The 17543-nt window shown below is 39.8% G+C and overlaps 2 protein-coding genes across 7 annotated transcripts in view; one reads left to right on the top strand and one right to left on the bottom strand.

The window, feature by feature from the left end:
• Positions 1-2537, bottom strand: part of STN1 (STN1 subunit of CST complex) — a 45089-nt gene extending 42552 nt beyond the window's left edge. Inside the window, exon 1 of the mRNA XM_051616567.1 lies at positions 2505-2537. The gene's annotated coding sequence lies outside the window, so the exon portion shown is untranslated. The remainder of the gene's footprint in view (positions 1-2504) is intronic.
• Positions 2538-2821: 284 nt separating this feature from the next.
• The window catches only part of SLK (STE20 like kinase), a 70574-nt gene continuing 55852 nt past the window's right edge, over positions 2822-17543 (top strand). For 4 of the 6 annotated variants that reach the window (XM_051616560.1, XM_051616562.1, XM_051616561.1 and 1 more), the window contains exon 1: positions 2823-3622. In XM_051616560.1, coding sequence (XP_051472520.1) covers positions 3473-3622 — 150 coding nt within the window. In that variant the 5' untranslated portion in view covers positions 2823-3472. Of the gene's footprint in view, positions 3623-17543 lie in introns of all 6 variants that reach the window. The other 2 variants (XM_051616564.1, XM_051616563.1) reach the window with 1 other exon arrangement.

Genomic DNA, 17543 nt, shown 5'->3' with positions numbered 1-17543 from the left:
CTCTGGAATAGGAAGACACTCTCTATAAAAGCCTAGAGCAACAGTAGTACCTCCTAACATTTAGTAAATGGTAGGATGACACTGCTATCCCTGTTCTATCACACAAGTTCTACATCACAACTGCTATATTACATGGATGCTGTATGTGAACTAGTGCCAGTCAAAAGTTCATTTATTGACAGAGCTGAGAAAGAGCTGGGCACTGGTATCCCAGTCCCAGAACTGCCAGCCTTATTAAGACAGCAAGTTCAACTATGTTTGTTCACATATAGCTCAAGAAATTTTATTTTAGTTTTACATTTATTTCCAATTATTACTATAAACTGACATACAAACATACACACCCAACCCACCAGCCTGCTGCCCTATGACATTAACCATGAGGCTAAAGAAAAGCTAATCCTGCCTGAATACAAGGATCTCAAGCTATGGCTTTGGATTCCTTTTTTCCCCTCACCCTCTAACTATTAGTCAGCTCAAACAGCTTGGAAATCAGTCCCAAAGCACTTTTTAACCAAGAGAAATCTAGTTAAAATCTAAAATATTTTATTTAAAAATAAATGAAAAATATTATTAAAGCCATCATAATATTTTAATATGTGGTAGAGCACAAAAAAAAAGAGGTACTATAGAAAGGAAAAACAAATTGAGTTTTAAGAATTAAAATGACAAGTTAAATTGCTGCTGGTAACACTGGAGAAATCTTATCCATCACTTTCTTTGTTATTTTATTTAATTCAAACTATCTGTGTTAAACTTGCGAGTGCAGCCAGCCAGATCATAAAAGAGAAAGGAAAACAGCTAGTTTGGATTGCAGTGGTTTCTTGGTATTACCCTTACACACATGAACAGTTTTGGCTTTAAAGCCCTCCTCAACAGTTCTACGTTTTGTGGCCAAGCTGTCAGTACAAGGGAACTACAAAGACCAAGATCATTTCTGAACAACAAATGCTGATTAATACAACAAATCAGGCCTGCTATCAAGTTAGTGAGACTACTTGAAAGGCTCTCAATGAATGGAGTAGTACTACCCTTGTAACTGATTTTATACAGATTAAAGAAATTAACTCATGACACAACATTGTTTTTTGATTTGTAGCAGGGGCTATCTCCTTGTTCCATGGCAGCACTGGGTGTTCCTGTACACTATAAAGACTATTAGCACCATTAATCACTCAATATACAATGTCAACTCATTCTTAAAAGGCTTATAACCCATCGTGCTTCAGCTAAAAAAACCCATTGTTAACACACGATGCGACATTCAGTTCCAGGCTATTTCTACGCCCTTACTGCCTTTTGAACCACTTAGCTCATCTTCATTGCTACAAGTACCCGTACTATTAGACAACTCCTTTGCTTGAAATCCCTTTCACGACTCAGCCAAGCACTTTCAATTCCTTAAAGTCATGCTTCGTTCAGGACTGTCAAGGTTGCTATATGACGCCCCTAACAAGTGCATTTAAACACCTCATTATTACCTCTGAATTTACACGTTGAATACCCTTCTTAGATAGCAACCTACTGTCACGCTAATAACATGGTCTGAGGAACGATACACACCAGAGGCTTAGTATTTAGAAGCTTATAACGCAGCTTAAATTAATGGTAACTGCGGGCATTAAGGCTCATCGGAGGATAAAGCAGTATATGCTTTTCACTGGGTGTTTATCAGATCTCCCTCAGATCTCACATCATTGCCTTAACTGCAACATCGACTTCCTGCCTCCCGTCACAACCTACACTTGGACTCCCAGATGTCTCGTCGCCCCTTTTCCAGGCAGTGGGAATGCCGCTTCCCTTCACGTGAAGCAACACCACGCGTTTGGCTGGCGTGCCAACAACGCAACTGTTAAAACACAATCATGCTTCAGGCTGACGAAGGAATCGCTTGTGGAAAGAGAAGGTTGCGAGACACGGAGAGTCAAGATTAAACCCCACAAGACGCCGAAGGCGCAGGACACAAACATCGCACCCTGCCGCGGCAAAGCAGAAGCAGGGCTGGGAACGGCACTGGCCACGGACAAAACAAAGCCTTCCGACACGGGCTTCTTCCCTCAAAGCCCTCCTCAAAGAGCCGCTCCGCAGCTCAAACCCTCCGGGAGGCACAAGCTGCTGCTGTCACGAGGCTCCCGGCGAGCGAGGAGAGCCCGGCGCCCCGCACGGCCGGGCCCGGGGGCGATGCGGGGGCGGGCAGGAAGGCGCGTGGCTCAGGGTGCCCAGCCAGCCCCGGCGCGGGAGGCACCTCCCTCTGCCCCCGCACCGGAGCGGCCCTCCCTACCCGGGGCAGCGGGGCACAAACGGGAGAGAAGCAGCACGGCGTCCCTCGGGATCAGGCAGCAGAGGGGGGAGGAATCCCTCCTCCGCACGGCCCGCCCCGCACGCGGCCCCGGGAGGCGCAGCGCGCGCCCCGCCGCCGGGGAAGGCACGAGGACCGGGCACGCGCCGCCTCCCGCGCCCCGGCCGGGCCGCGCCCTCCATCTTGGGGCCACGCACCCACTTACCCGCCGCAGCCCTCGGCGCGCTCCTATTGGCTGGCTCCGCCCCCGCCGCATCACGTGCTGGGAGAGGCCCCGCCCCTTCCCCGCCTCTCCGCGCGACAAACCGTTGGGAGCGGAGGGGGGGGGGGGGGGGGGGGGCGCTGCCGGTGCGGCGCGTGCGCAGGCGCGGGGGGAGGCGGCGCGTGCGCCGGGGCGGTGGCGGCGCCGCGGGGCGCGAGGCGGTTCCGGGAGCGCGGGGAGCGGAGCGGGGCGGGGGCACGGGGCGCGCGCGCGCGCACGCGCCGGCGGCGGGGGGAGGGGCCGCCCCGCCCCGCAGGAAACGGTGACGCCCGCGCCCCGCTCCGCACGGCGGGAGGGCGGGAGGCAGAGCAGCGGCGTCTTCCTCCGCGCCGGGACCTCGCGGGGACCCGCTCCGTCAGGGCGCCGGCCGGGGGGCAGGAGCGGGGCAGCCCCCTCCGCTCCCTTCCTCTCTTCTCCCCTCTCTGCCGCCCGCCCCGTCCTCCGAGGCGGCAGCGCCCTCGGCGGGCAGCGGGGTGACCGCTCCCCCTGCCCTGCCCTGCCCGGCCCGCCGCGCAGCCGCTGCCCCGTTCCAGCGGGAGCCGGGATCCCGGCGCCTCCCCTCTCCTCCTGGGGCGCCGTCCCGCGCCCCGCCCGCCGCCGCCGCCCGTCCCGGGGAGGGAGCCCGGCACTTGTTGCTGACGCGATGGTCACCGGCCCGGCCGAATAGGCAGCGACTGCCGAGCCCGTCGCGGGAGAGGAGGAGCGCTGCGGCTGCCGTGCGGGCCCGGCCCCTCGGGGCGCTCCGCGTGCCGCTTCCTCTGGGCGCCCGGCGGGGCCGGCGTCCCGGGCGGCGCCAGGACTTTCCCTGGCCCTGGTAGGGATCGTGCCCTGGTAGGGATCGTGCCCGGCAGGAGCGCTCGCCCCGCATGGTCGCGGCGGGCTGAGGGTGCGCCCGGTCTCCCGCAGGCAAAATGTCCTTCTTCAACTTTCGGAAGATCTTCAAGCTGGGCGGCGAGAAGAAGAAGAAACAATACGAGCACGTTAAGAGGGATTTGAACCCTGAGGAGTTCTGGGAAATCATAGGAGAGCTGGGAGATGGTGCTTTCGGCAAAGTGTTCAAGGTAAGGGCAAGGGGGAAACTCGAGTCGCTTGAGTTGCTTGTAGCTGAACAAACGGCTCGTAGCATTTCTTCCGAGTTTAACGCGCTCTCTGTGAGCTCCGTCACCTCGGGACACCCGATGTGAGCATCCAGTTCCCGGAGAAGTTGGTGAGGGCTGTGCCCAGCTGCCGCCCTGCCGGGAGGGCTTGTCCCGGGCTTCCCTGGGATGTCGGTCGGGGAGCAGAGCGTGTGATCCAGGCGCCTCTTGTCCACAGAAGCTCATGAAACTAAAGATAGAAAAGACCTATTAGGTCATTGTCCCGCCTTCTGCTCCACCCTGCCCGTCTGAATCTCTTCGCTTCTCCTGTATTTTGTTGTTTATTTGCTTGTTGTTTGTTGGGGCTTTTTTCTGGACTTGTTTACAGTGTGGCTTCTAACCTTACAAATACTGCATTTTCTTAGGTGTGGAGTTCATACTTTTTAAAAGTGTTTATGCGGAAGGAAGCCCATGAACAGTAAAATTGGCTTGTGTGCCTCGTGCGTAGCATACAGGGCCATGCTCACATCGCTTTTAGTAGGCGTCCTCTTATCTTGTTCCATTGAATTAAATAGTTACACTATCTTGGCTTTCTCTGTCTGGCAGAATTGCTGTATTGGGTCTCCTAACTTCTCTCAGTTGTTTGATCTTCAAATCTTTAAGTATTCTGGTACAAGTAGCGTTTTCAAGGATGCTTATCTAGAATTTATCAAGCCAAGCGGAGTACAATGGCTTAGATACAACGCTGCTAGTGTTTGACAAGACTAGCTTTCAGGGGAACCTTTGGCTGCTTTTTCACTTTCTGTAAGGGCACTAGTGCTCCACGTTTGATCTAGGGATATTGTAGAAAAAACATCACGGAGGATAAGCATGAGAGGATTTGGGAACTGACATGAATTTAGACTCTGGAGCAGGTTTTTGAGACTAGAAACAAAACAGCCTGAGAGAGAATAGCATTTACAGTGTTTTTGAGAGCTAATTCGGTCAAGAAGCAGTTATATTTAGAGGTCTGCACTTGAGTTTATGAAATTCGGGCCGTCATGGAACCTGTGCTATTTTTGGTAGAAATTACTTTAGACTTGATTGCACTGTGATGTTACCTGTTTGTACATTTGAGCAAAAGAACCACAGTTAGTTGGGAATGCTAGGTGGGTTTTTCCACTCCAGGAATTTGTGTCAGTGTTCTATTTTAAGAGCATCTAGTTTATTTTGATGTTGGTGTAATATATAGACTAGATGGTAGCTCTCATGTCAGTGTGGAAGATGATTTACTTGTTTAAAAAATTAAGATGACTGGGAAATATGTCTGAAGTTGCTATATTGTAAAACTTAGTGACTATAAAAGCATAATATTGCCTCTAACTGCATTTGCAGAGTGTTAAAGTTTTTCTTTAAACTTCATAGTGGAGTTTTGATTCCCCTTTCCTGAAAATAATGCTCTGTCCCATAAAGATGACTGGGGAAGCCTCAAAGAACTAATACTGAATGTACTTTCCTCCTCCCCACATGCATTTCCCCTCCCATCCTCTAACCTCTTTTCACTTCGTGTTTATCTGTGGGCGTGTCTGTATTTATTAGCAGTAGTCTGTAGAGGGAGGTGGCTGAGCAAGACAATTGGTAAATGTTGCATTTCAATGTATTTTGTGTACAACAGGAGAGTTTTTTTCAGTTGGGTGTGATTTTTCTCTTTGAGATTTATTTCTGGATGTGAAAGGACTACCTGTTGAAATGGAATTTTTCAAAATTAAACCCTATTTTAGAAATTGGAGTAGTCAGTTACACCTGGTGAACGTAGCACATGTGAAAATTAACAGGTATTCCTGGGGGGAAAAAAAAAAAAGAAAATCCCATTTTTAAATAGTCTCCTACTGCATGTATTCAGCAGCAGTCATTTTGTTTCCACCTAGTTTGAGAAACAGGATGGTGCACAGATAGTAACTTTAATTGTGTTCCTGCATGTGAGCATGCTTGGAATGAAACTGTTTCAAAAGCAAGGGTGTGTTAGGTTGTTCTTTTTTGGATATACACCTCAAATGAGAAACTGAAAGAATGGTGATTTAATACCTTCTCAAATTTTGTAATCAAAGCTATAAACTAGAGCTAAACTTTTTGTCTTTAACATGAAGTGTGCATGAGTTGGGGCTTTTATTTTGTTGGTGTGATGGGTTTCCTGTGTTTTGTTTTGTTGTGTGTTTTTTTTTGTTTCGTTTTTGTTTTTTTTTTTAATGAAAAAACCCCAGCACTCTAGTGTAAGTTACATTTGCCAAAACTATGTTTGCCTTTGTTTAAGATCCTAGGAGTCAGTGGGTTACATGGCTTTGGCAGATATATGGTAAAATAGAATTGCCAGATTAATAAGGCTTTCTGTACTTTGATCTTGTAGTAAAAAAATAAGTTAGGTTGGTTACATGCTATAATTTCCTGTAGAGAAGTATTTGGTTTAGTTGTGCAACTCATCTTCTGGACAAAGTATCAAATATTTAAATAAAAACTCAACAGCAACTTTTAAATGAATCTGACAGTACCATGGAGCTTAAATTATTTACATTAAGAATGGTATGTCTAGTGATAACTAGTTTTGCATACAGAAGTCTTAAGGGCATTGAAATCTTGTGATTCATTCCTCTTCTTCCCAATCAAGTACAAGGGTCTTGCTTATTTTTTTTAAATAACTTAGCCAAATTACTAGAAGAGCTTATTTCTTTTGAAGCTGTTTGTTCTAGTTTTCTCAAGCTTTCTTAGGGCTGGCAATTCATACATTTGTATTCACCAGCTTCTAAGTAATGTTCAGAAATACTCTGTGTTTCCACTGCTGTTGCAAGTCTCTCTTTGATGACAGGAGGTATGTAACTGCAGACTACTGATGGCAAAGGTTTATGGTTGTGTAGGACTTTTCATTCTAGCCCTTTTCAGCCTCTTCAAAGAGGCCACTTTTAGGCTGTTTTCTTTTCTTTTTGCTCTTGGCTAATGAATAATGGTGTAGTTTTCCATCTTTTTTCGATTTATAGACCCTTGCAGTACTTCAGTATCAGGTGATGGCCCTTGTAAAGTGAATTTCAAGGTTGCTGATGATAGACTTTTTTCCAATCTCTTTCAGTTGCCTTTAATGGATTATTTAGAACTACTGAATGGAGTGCCAGGGTTCTGACAGCCACTGAAGAAGCATAATATTAGCACTGGAGGCTGATTTCAGCTTTGAAATTTGGCAGTTAAATCATGAACTACTTTAAACAACAAAACAAACAAACACAAACAAAAGAGAAACAGTTTTAAATGGCTCTTGATTTGATCAGGTTAAGTCCCCTAAAAAATCTTTGGCTCTTAGTCTTAAAATTAATTGTAATCAGTTTGCTTTAGAAATTAGTTATTTTATCACATTACTTAATCGTGTATTATGTTGCCTTACTGTGTGTGTCACATACCAGATCAGTGCACATAGTAAACATTGCTTTAAGTTAAATCAGTGTAAGTGCTATATACTCTCAGCAGCTTTAAGCCACTGTCTAAATTCCCAGAAATTAATGTTCAGCTGATGTAAAAATAAACTTTTAAAATGCCTAACACGTTCTGTGGCTCTTGCTAAAGTTCCTGATTGGGAATCTTTCCCATACAGATACACATAACCAAATAAAATGCAGATATTTTCCTAAGTTAACTTTTTGAATGAAGCAAAGTTCTGGGACTGTATTTCAATAAAATTTGCCAGCTTTTTTTTTTTTTGGTAGTAAGATCATTGTGCACTAGTATCAGAACTCTTGCACTGCAGAAGGGCATTTTTCTAACGTTTAGCTGGTGTCATGTCCAAGCTCTTCACTGTAGGATAGTCCTCCAATAAATTAATGGTCTTTTGGCTGTCATTCTGATAATTATGGGTATTGTTTATACAAATGTACTTGTTTTAAGTTTTCCATGAGAACAGGTTCTATAGTGGTAGAATACATGTGGCAATATAATACCCTATATCTTATGTAGGGTATATGTATATAGACAGAATATATAGTTTATATTAATAGAAATTGACAAATTATTATCAGAGAATCCTTTGTACTTCTCTGGTTTTGAACTGAATTAATGCCTCTTAGTTTGAATTGGAATTTCCCATTTGCAGTAGACCATTTATTACCCTGAATCTAGGGCGTTGGATGCATTTTGTTTACAGTATTCTCATAGGGATTTGGAAAAATCAAATCTTTGCATTTCATTTATAGTTACTAAGATAATTTTTCCCACTCTCAGCAATTAACTGGTGCTTGGTTAAAAAGCCTATTCTGCTTTAGGTTCAGAGAAGAAATATTGTGGAAGGTGATAGCCCTAATCGTTGTGAACAGCATGACCCAAATGCGTTATCTTCTGAAAACTGCAACTACATTAGCTATTCTTGTATACTTAAATTTGCAATAGTGGCCAATACAAACTCATCTCTGATTAATGATAGATTACTTCTTATAAGTGTTCCTTCAAGTCCCATTAACTAATGATGTTGCTTCATTTAAGTTAAGCCTTTGTTTGTGTATTTAAAATAATCTTGCCTGTGACGTATATATATGATTTACAGGAGAATTTGTTTTTGCATTAAGGACTTGTACAATAGGTATAAATAAATACATTGTTAAAATAGTGATTTAATTAGACTGGACCAACTTACTGGTATCATTTCATGATAATGCAGCCTTAACTGCTTTTAATGCTAAAAAATGAACAGGCAGTTGGTGGCTGCTTGGAAGTACTTTTTGCGTGCTACTAACATCATGACTTATTTAGTAATACTAGAGAATACTTCAATTAGTCTGACCTGAAAAGAAAATAGGGGCAGAGTAAGGAGAATTTGTATTCCCTAGTTTCTGTGGCTTTACAGCACATCAATCTAAGTAATTCCTACAGTGGAATATTGCAACGTAAAGTTACCTCAATGATACTAATGTATCACACTGCTTGCTAGGATGGGTATCTTTTACATCTGTAACAACACACAGAGTAATAAATATTGACCACTTAGTATCTAAGCTCAAATACTTACAGAGCAGACAAAAATCAGCGTATATCTTTGATTTACCTGGTATCATTAGCTCCACTAGTTCTTTAGAAGAATTTGTCAGAAGTTTTGAAACTCATGAATGTTCCTTTATAAAAGATACACTTCCCTGTGGAAAGCTATTGCTTGAGTTCATCTGAAATCCTGTATGCTTGGTACTAGTTGGAATTTAATGTTTGAAAATTCCCAGTGAAATACTGTGTTTTGTGAACCCAAAATTCCATACTGTAGACCTGGAAAGAAAAAGTAGGTGGAAATGTCCTAAATTGAATTTAAATACATAAGAATGAGTTAGTGCAGAACTTTTGCAATTTTGATTAGAATTCTTTGCTGTACTTAATATAGTTGTTCTAATATATTTTCATTTATAATTGACTATATATGTTGACCTCTGATTAAACTGGAGCAGTAAAATAGTACAGTTGTCCTCAGGAGATCTGAATGAATAACATTCACTTAAATGCCCTGTTGCTTTGTTGAGCCATAGAGGCATTAGTAGATAGAGGAGGAAGCTGATTTGCTCTCAAGAGACTAATGTATAAGATGGCAATGTTAAATTTTAAATATTTAGTCTAAGTAACGTGAAACTTTAAGTAAAGATTGCTAAGAACAGACATTTCAGTAAGAGCACCTTGAATATTTTAGAGCTGCTTGGATATGGTCTAGATGAAAAAAGATGTGTGACCCTTCTTAGAAGGCAACAATTTTAGTCTTACTTATCACTTTGGTGAGTTGCTCTATAATGTTATCTGTATTTTCACACTATTGCTGTTTTAGCATGTTGAAGATACCAGATAAGGAAAAGGCAGCATCACTGTTTTAAACCCTGGGAAATGTGTAAAGGGGAAAGCTTTATGGAGCTCTTTAGACCTGTTGTCACTCTTGCCAAGTTTTCTGAGGAATGGGGCAGTGTGAGAAAGTAATCTGTAGATTGTAGATAATTTTCTTGCTATAAAAGGCTATTTGCAGAAAGTACTATTTCCTTTTCATTTTGTCTGTAGCAAGGAAATTCTCTAAAGAAGTATAGCACATATTCCTTGTCTCACTTTTTGGACATCTTTAAGTCACTTGGCTTAAAATCAGCATCAAAATACTTAACTTATGAGTAATGTATTGTCTATCACATTCAGAATTAAAACTGCAGACAAGTTTGTGGAGTATAAATATAAAATGATCACGATCACTCCTTGATAAGGCACTCATCTTTTTCAGGGTGTGAGCACAGTTATATAAACTGTTCAGGTAAATAGGAAATAATTTTATTTATCTGTGTTTATAAAAGTTCCTATTTTTTTGTGTTATTCTGGTATTTCATGTTTATTAGCTAACTGTTTGTGTGAGTGCTTGAACTGTTGGCTTCTTTTCTGGAGGGTAAAACTTTGGATTTCAAGTATAAGCTAAATGTGTTTAATGTTGTCAAATAGACTGCAGATTGAAACTTTAAGGTGTTTGAACTTGGTGAAGTATTTTATCATACCTAAGTCAGATGCAGTCTACTTAATTTTTATATAGGAGCTAAATAAATGTTACAGTGCTGGTTTTGGGTTCTTTTTAACTGGTTTTGTAGGCTGGTAGAACATTTTGAGCTTAATCTTGGTCGGGTAATTAGTCCTTCAGTAATACAATCCTCCAAGCAGTAATACATGCTATTGTTGCAGAGCAGTAGCTCATAGGTTGCTTCTGGTGGTGACCCAAATTCTAGTTCTGACCACCCCCTAATCAATTTTGAAAAAATTATTTGTTGGATTCATATTTGCAAATGCCCCTGCCCCCAGTTTGGGTTTTAATTTTTTTTTTTTTTCTAATGGAATGCAGTTATGAATGGACTTTGTATTTCATGGGCTATGACCCATGCTTTGAGAATCGTGTAAGATTCTAAACATCATTCTCCTTCAGTGACAGTTGTGTTTGTGTAAAAAAGGCAGCATGTAATTAAACTTTCTGTTTTGACATACTGAATGCATTCCTTGAGACCCAGGTGCCTGAAGTGTGGTTTATGAATACTTTTTTGGTCTTTGTTTCTTTGTGCCCCCCCAATAACCTTTAATTATATTCAAATTATACATGGAATTGATGAATGCATATTGCTCACCTCTCTTGCCTATTGTCTTCCTTTACAGTAGCTGCCAAATTGCTCAAATAAAATGCTTGTGCTGTCTTTTCATTTGATACTGTGGTTTGTTCCAGTTTTCAATGTTTAGTGATGGAAAAGCCATGGCATTTGCTGTTAGAAAACAAAGAAGACTGAAATAATAGCAGAGTATGAAAACAAATGAAGTTTTATGGTTTTTATCCAAACCCATGTAAAATGCTTATTGTAACTCCCTCTATCTAATTAATTGTTAATGGCTTTATAACATTATTGCATTATTGCATTATAACATTTATAACATTATTGCAGTTTGGAATGCTTGAAAGATATTTTAACTGTCAAATCTGTCAAGTGGAAACACATTTTTTTTCCACTGGGAAAGAATCTTTTTAGAAAGAAGACCTAGTACTCCTAGAATATGTTTGAACAACAGGAGGCAATAAAAATTGGCTAAGTAATATTCAATAAAAGCTAGTAGGTTACTTGAAACCACTCTTCAATGGTATTTAATACTTAAGCAAAAAATAAGGCTATACTGTAAATGTTAATTTTCCATTGGCATTCAGATTTTCCATTGAATATGCTCTACATTCATGATTAAAAGCAACTCAAGTCCATGCAGCAGAAGATTTAGCTGAAGCGAATAATCACCATAAAATAGTAATGGAAGATTATTTGTGTATTTAATGCACCTATTTAAACTATCATAGTTCATTTTAGGAGGACATAGTGTTTCTTAATGCAGTCTTAAAAGTATGTAAAAGCAAGTTACAATATTAAAGTTATGGATTTTTTTCCTGTTCATTTTTACTCCTCTGGACTAAGACTGGTTTGCAGGATTCTGTGGGATTTTATTTCTTTATATAGAGAAGTTAATGTAAAACAGCTAAGTGTGAATGGTGATTTGGAAGCTAAGAAAAAGGCACAAACTTCTTCCTCTTCACATAGCCATGTTTACATTTTTGAGCCATTTTCTACTTAGTTAATTACCTATAACCTACAGCAAGAAATTGCTCGAGCATAGATTCATGCTTGAATCAAGTTCCACCCAGAATCTGAGTACCTGAAGCATGTGATTCTATAAAATTATTTCTAATTTTTGCCAATTTCTTCTATGGGAAGAATAGGAAGCAGTGAAAAAATACAATTGTATTACAACAGCAAATCAATTTATTGATGAGAATTAAAAATTTGCTAAAACTCTCCTTATTACAGAGGGCAAAATGAATGTCACCATAAATTGTCAAACCTAACAATCTGGTGGTTGTTTCAGAAAATCTGAAACTGAAGGGACTTTAGAGGGACGTTGTTATTTTCAGAAAGTATTTTTCTAAACTTGCATTAATGCAGTCATTCAAAGTGAGTGAGCAGAGAGTGGAAAGGCAACTGTATGAACCTCTGAAGTTTTTTTGAGAGCCACTACCCTAAAACTTAAGCCATGCCCACATCAATATTGTTTTACTTAGTATGAAAGCCATGGTGAATCCCCATGGTAAGTCAGAATCATTTTTTAATCCATCTAGTTTGAGAATGAATTGGAGAAGACTGTCCCTTTACTTTATTCATATATCATTGAACAGCATTTTAGGTCTCTCTAAGACTTCCTCATTTAAGGAGGCCTTTAATGAACTACATTTTTTCTCTAGAAACATTTAGTCATAACCATGATTCAGAAAACAATGTTCTGAGGGAGGTTATTGTAACTTTGTTAATGATACAGTAATAACTTGTTAATACTTTTTGCACTGGAATTTATTCTTTCTTTATCTGGTAAGTAATAGTTCTCCTGACACAGATTTATGGTGTAAAAGCAAAGCTTTTCTCTAGCACATGTCCAGATTTCACATTACGGAAGATGACTTTTCACTTGTATTTTACCAGGAAAAAAGTTAATACTTTGTAATCAGAAGGCAGTAAACATAATGTAGAAGTGTCAGTTGAGTGCTTCAGCAACAATTAGCATGTTGCCATGAACCCTCATCTCCTTCAAAGCCGTCTTCATCAGGCTTTACTGAATTTAAATGCTGCCCCCTTTTTTTTTTTTTTGCTTTGTAATGTTCAGTCATGTTCCTGCCCCACCTTCAGCTTTTCCTGTTTGAACTGAAGAGGACCAACCTTTTTTATAAGACAACTGCTTGACCCTTTAATGATTTTTAATTGTCCTTCTCTCATTCTCTTACTTGCTCAAGTTCTGTGGATGCAGCAAATCTTTCAGTTCACCATTCAGGTGAACTGTTCTGTTTTTCAGTGCTAGATACTCATGGATCAGAACCATAGGTCTATGCCACAACATTTCTCTGTGAACAGTGATCATCATTGGGAAATGTGATCAGAAGAGTTTGAACTGTACTCATCCCCAAAACTAACTTGAATCACTCCATTAACACAGAGAAATGGGTATTAGAGTTGAGTCAAGCTTGTCTTTACTCTTTCTCCCTTTCCAGCTAGTTTTTAGTACCAGTGAAGATGCACTGAGTGTATAAGTTACCTAAAAGAAGGAAGCACTGTCCACTTTTTTTCATCTCTCTGGAGTGGGAAGTCTGAAAGTTTAATGATCACTATATAAATGAGTTATACTGGCAAGTGTTTCCTGTTGATTGACAGGGATAGTTTGGGCTACCTGAAAATTCCTTCTTTGCTTTTGGCTGTACCAGGGCCTCTAAGCTGTCTCTTAGTAGCAAACTTAGATGTTCTGGTAGGCCTAAAAATCCTAGAAGTTGTTTGCATATTAGAGTGCTAAATAAAATAAACAAAAAGCTACACATCTCCACTAGCATTTAAAAGTGAAATATAAACATGAGCTAGTGACTTGTTAACTCTCCTATTTGTGATGTCTGTCTGAATGTTTATTGATGCTGTTGTAACTTCTTAGTCTTTAGTGTCCCATCATGGGACCTTACCTTTGAGCCAGTTCAATATAAAGAAGACTCTTTTGAATCTCTGCAAAGAATCAAAACAGTATGGAGTTGTGATACTAAGCATAGTCAATAGCACATCTTCTTGAAGTGGTGCATTTCTATAGCTTTAGGAAGTACCAAAGTGACTTTTGAATGACTGGCTGGGTCTTTACCATCACTTTTCTACAACAGTTTCCAATGATGCAGGTCAATGAGTTGTGTTAGTGTGTTCTCATTCCCTTCTACTTCCTTATGTCTTCCTTAGGTCTGGTGCTTGCCAGCCCTATGGTGATCTGATTCAAGGAACTAAACAACCCAAAAGCTGATTGCACACGTAATCTTCTTGGCTCCCCAGACCAGCTCATGGGAGGGCCAGACAAGTGACAGTGCTGATGTAAGAGAAAAATGACAGGACAGTGTCATCATGGGCTTAAATAGGGGCAAAGGGGAAGTGTTAAGATGATAAATCAATACTCTGAATTTGTTAAGGTATGTCAGATTAATGCTTTTTGTCAGGGCAAAAGAAAAAATAGATGTACTTCTGTTGTATAAAGTATCAGATGTGTTTTGAATCAAGAAATGGCTTAGTTAATTTTTGAAAGGAATGAAATTCTGCATTCTCTCTCACTGTACAAAGACACAACAAAAGAAAGCCCTCTGCTTCAAAAAGCCTTCAGCCTAATAAAAGAATAATAAAAAACCAAACAAACAAACATGAGAAAAAAGGAGGAGTAGGAGAAAGGGGGAAGTCTTGTCAAAGAGAAAACTACTTTATCTCCAGCAGCTGTGCTGGTGCATCCTAATTGCTGTCAGTTCTTGGGGGCTTTGGCAAAATAAAGCTTTCATAATTCCGTTAAAAGTAACATTGCCACACTGTTAAGAGACAAGAACACTACTTCCTCTTGAACATCTTGTGTGTTTAACCACATAGATTGTTTAATTTTATTGTGATACTCAGCAGTTCTGTTGGAGGAAGAACGTTTTCCTATATTGCATTAAAATCTTTTACTGATAGAAGCCCACAAGTTCATTAATTGCAAAAGTCTGAGTAAAGCAGTTGTTTTCTCTTTCCATATTTTGTGCATCAAGCTTGGCAGAGAGAGTTGAAGTATTTTATTTTAATTTGTTTATCTGGATTAATTTTTAATAATTTTGTCAAGTAATGCAATTATTCCTACAGCCATTTGAATTTATCTCTAGTATTTTAGGTAGACTCTGAATGAATTAGGCTAATCAGTAAAATGGCACGCAGCAAGTGGAAAAAAACATACCAGTATTTGAAACACATTATCATCAGCAGCATGCTTTTAAATAAACATTTCTTTTGAAATCAGCTGATAAATAACAGGAATGGCATTCATATTGTTTCTCAGAGGAGTCAGTTTTCTTAATTATTTAATTGATTAAATTGACTAATTAAAAAAAACCCTCACAAACCAAACAATTACTCTGAAAGGCAACATCAGAAGCAAGATATTCCATTACTGTGCTGAATATGAATGAAGTTTACTTACAGAATCCAAGATGTTGGTTTTGTGACCCTGGAATAGCCAATTTTCAAGGAACACCAAATGTTTATTCAGATGGCTCTTTCTCATCTCTCCAGGTGTCATACTTGCAGCACCAAGATAGTTAGGTCATTATAAAATACATGTGAGGCAACCTTTCTAATTTGCATGTCAGGAGATGCGACTTCTGTTTTGGGAAGATAGAATGTAGCTTTAGGGTTGTTACTTAAGACTCACAAGAAAACTACTGGCAAGTCACAGGCTGTACAAGCATTAAACAGTATATAGCATCATAATGAATTTTGGAATTAATAAAGTTAATTGTAAAACTGACTTGAAAATAACTTGAGAGAGCTGAAGGACACTTAACTGTATTGATTTCTGTTTTTCTTGTTTCTGTCTTTGTGGTTGGTTTCTGTTAAATTGTTTTAAAGTTATATACAAAAGGAAGCAATAACTTCCTTCAAGAATTCTAAATTTCCAGTTATTTAAAAAACACATTAATACAATAAAGAGCACAAATTAGTTTCTATAACAATTTTACTTAAAACACAGGCATGATGTTCTACAGCTTTTTTACGAAAGCTGTCAAAAGTTACTCTACTTCCTTTTTTCTTCAGAAGTAGAAGTTTCAACAGACTCGAGCATGCATAGAGCAACAGAATATCATGCTTTGATGGTTGCGCAAGAGCTGCTACTAGTTTTAATGTGGCATGGATGTAGTCACAGTTCATTTCTCACTGTTACAACTGTGTCTTTTTGTCAAATATTAAATCTTAAACTGCCTATATAGTTTATATTTTCCCTTAAAATATATGAAGTATAATTTGTTGTTCATTTTAGCAAAACAAAGAATAAAATGGGGTGATAATGCTTCATCTTGTTTTTTTTATCTTCCCTCTCTGACTATTTAGCTGTGCCTGTTGCAAGTCTTGGATATGGTTCATGTTGCAGTATCAAATTATACAGAGCCTTTTCCCAAACTGTCTGTATTTTTGAGCTAGGAAGATGTATACACTTTAAATGACAGTTTAGTGACATCTATTATAACCCATCTATGATAAATACATAAAATAAGTTGCCTTAGTACAGGTCCTTCAATGCCTTTCTTCTATTATATGAAATGTGGAGCTTTTAATAAAATTCTTTACTTTTTTGACAGCAACTTTTTTTACTTAATGACTGTACCACATTTCATTTCTATGCCTATGTAGTTTCCCTAGTAACATGTCAGAAGGCCTTTGTTGAAGGGTTCTTAAAGTCCAAAGAAACTGTCATTTTTCTTTATTTGTTATTTTGGTGACTTGTTCATTTTCAGTTTGGAAAAACAGAATTTTCTATGCTCAATTCGGATGCGCTTTTTTTAATTGTTTTGTTACACATGAATAGCTATGCTGGGTCAGCTAACAGCTGTAGCCATCTTGCATCTGATCAGGGTGAAGGCTCTGGGCAGAGGAGATCCCGGTTTTGTTTTGTAACCAAACTCCAAGGAACAGGGCAAGGAGGGACTGTGGGTTGGCCTAGCCACAGAATTAAAAAAAAATACACTGTGTAGTCTATAAAGTGCTAGTAAATAAAATGAGTTAGTGCTACATGAAGCCAAAGTGCTCTGTGGTACATCTGTGCAGAAAGCTACAGGGTTAGCTTTCACAACTTCAAGTGTCTCCCTGGGCAAAGATGCCAGCAGGAGTAACACTGGCCCCCTGAGCTCCAGTGTTATTGAAAGAAATCTCACTTCAGGTGAACTAAGCATTGGTACAGATGCTAAATGCCTTAGAAGCAAGATTATAACATACAGTCATCCCAGATAAAGGAATCGGAGGTTTCTGAAGTCCTGTGTTCAAACAAATCCTAAGAACTCTCAAAAACAAATAATAAAATTCTCAACTGTCAACTTGGCAGCATGAGAACTTTCTGAAAGAAACAGCAGTCTGGAGACAGCTTCACTTCTGACTTGTTGGTTGTTTTACAAGTAATTCAAGTGTAGAGCTAGAATTAGCCATTGTTTGATGAAATTTTTTTGTTAATATCATTGTGTCTTGAAAGCATTATTAATTTCTGTCATCTGGAATAAAGGTGTTTTTTTTCTGGAATAAAGCCTTAATTTTAAGCTTCAGGGAGCAAAATAAATTTCTAAATTAATAAGCAGTAACTCCTGTGGGGTTTGTTGTTGTTTTGCTGGGTTTTTTTTATAATGACAGAAGACTGAATAAATAACTGTAGGATGTCTGTAATCCAAGATGAAGGTACAGTGGGCTACTTTGTTTCCTGGGAAGTTCAGTCAGTTTGGGCTTGACATTGTCTGAAGCTGAATAAAATGGAGAGAACCTCTGCTGGCAACTGTCCTCTGCAGATGAAAGATACTGGCAAAGCAGCT

This window comes from Apus apus, chromosome 4 (assembly GCF_020740795.1).
Source record: "Apus apus isolate bApuApu2 chromosome 4, bApuApu2.pri.cur, whole genome shotgun sequence".
Classification (NCBI taxonomy): Eukaryota; Metazoa; Chordata; class Aves; order Apodiformes; family Apodidae; genus Apus; species Apus apus.
Note: the sequence above shows the minus strand (reverse complement) of the source record. Positions and strands in the feature narration are given on the sequence as shown.